The sequence below is a fragment of the Bactrocera tryoni genome, chromosome 1, assembly GCF_016617805.1.
Source record: "Bactrocera tryoni isolate S06 chromosome 1, CSIRO_BtryS06_freeze2, whole genome shotgun sequence".
Lineage (NCBI taxonomy): Eukaryota > Metazoa > Arthropoda > Insecta > Diptera > Tephritidae > Bactrocera > Bactrocera tryoni.
This window is the reverse complement of record NC_052499.1, coordinates 3128448-3135423: the sequence shown is the minus strand read 5'-3', so window position 1 is coordinate 3135423 and position 6976 is coordinate 3128448. Positions and strand designations below refer to the sequence as shown.

The window sequence follows — 6976 nt, the reverse complement described above, 5'->3', positions numbered from 1 at the left end:
ATATTGAAAACATATGAGCATTTTTTTAGAAACACATTTAGAATACAACAACACACGACAACATACATTATTGTAAATGCATGAAAACACAAATACGTTTTCTGCATTTATTTTATTTAATTTGTTGCCAAATTCCTTTAGCTCTGTTTCTTATTAGATGCCAAAACTTAAAAGCATTTATAAGCTTTAGCTCATTCACTTTGCTTGTGATCACTCCAGCCTTCATTACCAGCGAATTTGTTATTATTTTACTTTTCTCGCTCTAAATTTTTTGTAATTATTTGCGTAATTTAAAAATAGAGACTGCAAAAATATCACAGATTTTACTGAATTTAGCAGTCTTTAAAGGTGTAACAAATACTTTTGGTTTTTCGAACACAGGACTTAAGTGGAATGTTAGTATATCTTGTCTTCCTAATAATTGTGATAGTAACTATATATAAATATGAACAAATATAGACGCATGAAAAATTATATTATTGGTAATTCAATAATGTGAATGTTACTTGATATGTGATTTAATGCATTTCGGGTATGTTATAAAAAAATCATGGCAACAATAAATCATAATCAAAAAAAAAATGTAATAATAAAATAAAATAAGAAATAATCAAAAAGAAGACATTAGAACAATAACTTCAAAGTTTTTCTATATTATTCTATATTAAATAAAAACATTCAAACATTTTTATAGAAGCCATTTTATGTTGCAGAAATTCTCATAGCGTAACTTTTATTCAAAAATTAGGTTTGCAAAATTAATAAACTTGCTGAAATGATTTGTTCCTAAAGCGAACAATTCCTATGAAACAAAGTCTGTATGGAAAGTGTTCACTCGTTTAGTTGTGGTTAACAGTTGCATATTTAACATGACTGTTCAATGCCAATTGATGGATTTTTATGGAAGAAATTTAATATTCTTGTGTGTATTATATAAGGAACACTAGATTTTAGCTCTAGAAGATTTTTGAAAGTTTTCTAAGAATTTCGACAATTTATAATACTTTAACTGAAAGAGAATTTAATTTTCGAAAATGTCAAAAAGTTGTTACTTTTGTAAAAAAAAGGAGACTTTGCAACGTCTTTGAGGCTGCAACATTGTCCTCTTTTCGAAAAACTTACCTTTTATAAAAAATAACTTGCAACTGTATGTACTCTAATAGGAAAATGTTGATAGTATAAACAAAAATGCTTCCGGAAATATGAAGTTTTCTTTTAAAGGCATGCCACAGAAAAAACTATATAGCATAGGTTATTAGTGTCTGAGATACATATGAGTTGTGAAAAGTATAAACGGCAGTAAAATTGACTTCTTTGTTTAACCGAAATAAGCTTAACTGAATTTATAACCTCAAATTCAGTGAATTGTATTCGCATATACTTAATCTATCGTAACTTTGTCAACATCTACTGAATATTGCGTTCTAACGCCATTTGCCTTTTAGAGTGCTTTTGGCTTTATATAAAAAATTAGTAATAACCTACGGCCACAACTTACAATGTTTTTTTTTTTTCTAACTTAAATTTTCCTTTAGTTCGTCGAATTATTTAGAGTATTTATTTTAAGTACATATAATTAAGGGGAATATATTTATTAGTTAGATTTGTATATTTTTAGAGTTTCATTTTAAGCGATTTCTTATTGAATAAATTTCTTTCTCTAAATTTCGTTTTTAGTTTTTATCAAATTGTTTACCATTAATTGAATTGTGAAATTATACCTTCAAATGTTTGTTTTAATATCTTTTAAGGTTACATTGTTTACTCTAGTTCTTAAATTTAATGAGCTTACGTATCAATACAAATTTTGTCTAAATGTTTTTTTAGTAAAATGTTTCATGTCCTCGTTTTAAGCGTAAATCGTTTGAATTTCCATGTTTTGTGACAGCACATTTTTCAATGGTACGTAATTAACACTTCTAAAAGATGATATAACACAAATCTAACAAGTCTAACAAATTTTTTGTAACAAAAGCCCTACAACCGACTTTTGTACGCTGCCTTAAGTTATAACCAAAAAAATTAGTATCAATTAAAATAAAATGGTACGTAAACATAAATAATACAAAAATATATTTTACTGTTAAAAGATGAAAAAAGTTTAAATTTGTATTATTTTAATTATTAAATTATTTGTAAAACTTTAGTTTTTTTGACCATTAAATTAAGACAATGTGTTTATGTCATCATTGAGTTTTAATTTTTTCTAAAACATCTTGAGTATATCTGGGCTCATACTTTTTTTCTCAGCGAAAAAATAAGACATACTCAAAAGGTTTGTTTACAGTTAAATTTACTTCGTTTTGTTTAAGTTTTCCATTTATAGTTACTCTTAAGGCATTTTCAAAATCTTCCCCAATAGGAGACGTACGAGGAAAAATTTCAAAAATGTTTTATTTGTTTTCTTATAAATAAAATGTGTCTATATTTAATAATTATAAAATATTTAATACTTTCGTCGGGTTTCGGTTTTTTTTTAAGACTTAATATTAATTGACTTATGCATATACATAAGTCTACATATGCGTTTATACTAATTTATAGGTTACCGTTAATGTAAGTGCTTAAATATGCAGCTAAATTTACCTTTAAACTATATGTAATCATGTAAATCGTAGATAATGCAAGGTTGTATACCTAAACCTAAGATAAAACATTTTATCGGAATTAACTTTTGGTAACAAAAACTTTAAAGTTGGGTTTAAGTTCATAACTCATCTTAATCATAATTTTATAAAGGGACCTTTTTTTGAATGAAATATAAATTTTTCTTTCGAAACAAATGCAGGAAATGAATAACTGCGGCGCGAGCTGGTCAACCGGCTTTGATAACCATTTACTATTCGAAAACTGTTTCAAACCTGCTTTATTGTTGAAATAATGTTAGGCACAAAAATAGTGGTTTCCGTTCAACTGCGTTTTACTCAGTTCTTCTCTCACTTGTTCTGTTAGTAAAGTGTTGGTCCCGCCTCAACTAAAATAATTGAAAGCTAACAATTATTTTAATATTTCTTTTACAGTTATGTTTAACATAGAATTCAGTTAACTGCAAATAACTGCTCCAGAAAAATATTGGACTTCTCCTATGTGCCGTTGGAAAGTACACCTGATAGCTAATTGCCTTTGCCTTACAGAGTAATTGAGATTTTACGGTAATTTACTGATTTCTAAACATTTTGTTACACATTTAAAACGCTTTGTGGATTACAAAATTATAAAATTTATACTTATTACATTAATTTACGCTTAACACATAATATTTGTATATATACAGTAGTGGGTGTGTCGGGTGTGAGAGTGGAGCTACAATTTATAGAATTATAATGATATTACTGTTAAATATTAACGATAGTTAGACTTTAAATTGCTTATAAATTTAGAATTCAATTTTTAATTTTGCTCGAAGGTTCGCTTCTCTGATAAATTTCGAAGTTGTAATTTTGTCTACCTAAATGTTAAAAGCGTAAAGAAATGTTTGTTACATTGCTGTGTTCAGTTTGTGTGTGAATTTAAATCTTCTTAAATTTTTCATAAAAATTTTTACTTTATAGTTGCACCCAAAAAACTCCTGAGGTACATTGACCAATAATACATTTTGTAACTACATTTAAATTCGTTTATAGCAATTATAATAAATAAGTTTAAATTTTTGATAAGTGTAAAATATTTTTGTTTTTGTATTTAATTGAGTTATTTTTTTTTTAATTTATAATATTGTAATTACTCAAGGTGCACATTTACCACTGCATTTGACTACTTCGTTTATATGTTTTTAAGCAACATTTTAGTTGTTTAAAAAATTTTAATTAAAATTACTTTTATTTTTGTTTTAGTAATGCATTTGATTAGCATGCGAACTTCTCCATTACAAAAAAAAAAAAAACACCATTTAATAAGTATTTGTAACTTATTAATAGCTTTCTACTTGTCAATCTGCCTTATAGTCTATTTAATTTATTACTAGATGATTGTTTTATGCATTTTTGCTCGTCGTCAAAAAGTTCACTTATACCTTTGTTTTTCGCCTTAACAACTTTAAGATGTGCTTTCATTTTATTCCAAGTAAGTACCGTTATACCACAAGCACTAATTTGTTACTACACACAAGCGCCCGCCTTTTAGTTCTCGTTCATATCCTTGATTGCTTGCAATATGCGTTTGACGTGCCCCACTTTAACTACACCCAAATCTTTGAGATCTCTTCTGCCTAGTGTTAGTAGCTCTTTGCCGCGTATATCGTTCTTCATGAAGCTCTCCACATATTCGGAGAGCTGCATTGTTTCTAGCCAAGTGACCACTTCGTCGACACTCCAATTGCTGGCAGCTTCGCGTGTTGTCGTTAGTGGTGGCTTCAGTTGTGTCTGTCCCACGGTGGAACCAGAGCGCAGACGCACCCAGAAGTGGCGCGATTTGCGACGGCCATCACCCTAAATGAGGAGAATAAACAAAGTTCACGTTAAAGTTTACCCAAATATTGCATCACCCATGTAGATCTTAGATCATAGGTATTTCACAGCTTGAAATAAACAGAAACGGACTTACCTCTTCATTTGGCGCCAAAGCGTTGAAGTAAGCGCGCAATTTCCCATCAAAACTCTTCTGAACCGAACACTTTTTCAGCTCCATTTCGATATTGGCCAAGGCAGCGCTCAACTTCGACTCGAGATCCTCTCTCAATATTAAGCTATGTGCACGATCCCGTAATAAATTGCAGGAGTCCTCGTACAATTGACGCGCCGACTCGATAACCTCCACAAGTTTGGTGCGTAGTGTGGGCCCCTCAAGTAATTTGCCATCCGGATGTATGGATTCGAGTACTTCGGCGGCGCGACAAGCCACAGCATACAAATCGTGTTGCAAAGATGGATGTGAAATTATAAGGAATTTCACCCATTTTACAAGCGAACTGACAGCCTCAATGAAGTTCAAGAGTACATAGCATTCACGTTCCGACAGCACCTCATCCGTAGACATGGCATGCTCGGATGCAGTCGATGATTGTTCGCGCTGTATGGATATGCTATGTTGACGCTGCTTTTCTTGCCAGGATTTCAGTGATATTTCCAAATGACGATTACGACAAAGCATTTGTACGCGATTCTTGTGTAGTATACGAATCATGCCGGGTGGTTGTAGCCAAGCTTCGCCATCAACTTGTATGGGTATCTCTTCATCGCCCAAAATATTTATTTGCACACTCTGGCATTGGGCTATGCGATGATGCTGTAAGTTTATGAGACGCGAGGCGGCCATTTGCACCGAACCAAACACGGCGACAACTTCGAGTATGCGATCGTCAAAGCTGGGCAAAAGGAAGATATCGTCCTTCTTACTGGAGCCCCAGAAATTCGTGCCGCCCATAAAGCTGTAGTATGAATTGAATATTTATAGATCAAATTATCAATAATTAGAGTGTTATATTTGTTGTTACTCACCTGGGTATGTTCAATATGACAATGCCCTGCAGGGATGGCAGCGGTATACGCTGCCCATCACATTCCAACTGCACTCGTTGCTCGAGATTTTTACATGTTTTCTGCAATAGCTGCTTCGAACCCAACACACCGTACCACATATAGTTTTTGGCACGCGAGCGACACTTCTCGGGGTGCTCTTCCCGTTTGTTATGGAAATCGAGCGAGATCTTGGCATCTATGCCAATACCAAAGTAATTGTTCATAACGCATTTCTCATGATAGCCTGCCAGCAGGGTTTCATCGGGATCCATTAGTGGACTAACAGCAGCGCAGAGCGTATCTGCATTTGCTAGCAAGCATTTGGAGATGAACCCGGAACTATTGGCTAAGGCTAGATGGTAAGAAGTAAGTATGTAATTAATAATATATTAGGGATAGACCGCTTAGTTGTACTCACTTGGCCAATTTGGTAGGCGTACAAGTGGATTAATTATCGGCATTTTCCTAGCGCCATCTTCAGCGCCAAGTAGCCGCTCCTTATCTTTTTTGCTCTTATCGTCACGTTCTTTGTCACCACCTGGATTACCGCCACCACTGCCACCGCCAAAATGATCGAATCCAAATAATGCCGAACCCATAAAAAGACTGGACTTGGAGCCTTTAAGTGTCTGCAGATTTGGTAACGCCTCATTTGGCTGCAAAGAGAGTGTATATATGTAATCTCAGTGGCGTTAACAGGAAAAAAAACCGTTAAGTAGTGTGGAAAGTATCAGATAGTATTGCACTAACTACTAGTAAGTGAAGGAGAATGCTTGAAAGTTCAGTAAGTGTGTGGTAGAGTGGACAAATTGTATACAGTTTAGTTATGTTGTTCTAACTAAAAGTAAACGAAGTGTGGAAATTAATCCTTAAACGAAACAAACACAATATTTTATGTACAGAGAGAAGCAATGGCAGCGGAAATAATGATATTTCGAAGGACAAACGAACGAAGAAAGTTGAGCGTAGACTAGACAATAAGCTTTGGAAGAATGTAAATAGTTATCTTTAGGACAGTTTTATAGAGCACTTAGGGTTTAAGTGGAGATTATATCTAGAAACGAATTTACAAAGCAATTACAAACTCATTTGGCAAACAAGTAAAATAACTGTAAAGCAATAAAATATTTAATTGAATTAGAAAAATTATAAATTTTTATTTCGTTAGCAGCGTTGGTTCCTTTTTACACAGGTCGTTGCGTTTCTATGAGAGGGATCGTTGTTATAACATATTTATTAATATTTCTTCTGACTTTTCCTGACTCAGTGTTAGGAAGATGTAGTTAAATAATAGCAAAAATTAATATACAAGCTAAAAAATTTGAAAAAGAGGTTTATCAACTTTGCTTAAAGTGTTATCATCTCGAGGACCTTAACTGCGCATATTTACGTAACACTCCCTTGTTAAATAACAATATATGTTGCTGTATCTTCAGAATTGTTTTAAAAAGTCGACATTACATCAGTTGAATTCTCTTAGATATAGTTCACGAACGACTATAAACGAAATAAACACGGTC

The 6976-nt window shown here is 32.6% G+C and overlaps 1 protein-coding gene across 3 annotated transcripts in view; it reads right to left on the bottom strand.

The window, feature by feature from the left end:
* Window positions 1–2132: 2132 nt before the first annotated feature.
* The window catches only part of LOC120782866 (diacylglycerol kinase eta), a 70880-nt gene continuing 66036 nt past the window's right edge, over window positions 2133–6976 (bottom strand). For all 3 annotated transcript variants that reach the window (XM_040115406.1, XM_040115409.1, XM_040115407.1), the window contains 4 exons: window positions 5875–6112; window positions 5436–5808; window positions 4543–5365; window positions 2133–4427 (listed from right to left, as the gene is read on the bottom strand). In XM_040115406.1, the coding sequence (XP_039971340.1) occupies window positions 4119–4427; window positions 4543–5365; window positions 5436–5808; window positions 5875–6112 (1743 nt within the window). In that variant the 3' untranslated portion in view covers window positions 2133–4118. The remainder of the gene's footprint in view (window positions 4428–4542; window positions 5366–5435; window positions 5809–5874; window positions 6113–6976) is intronic.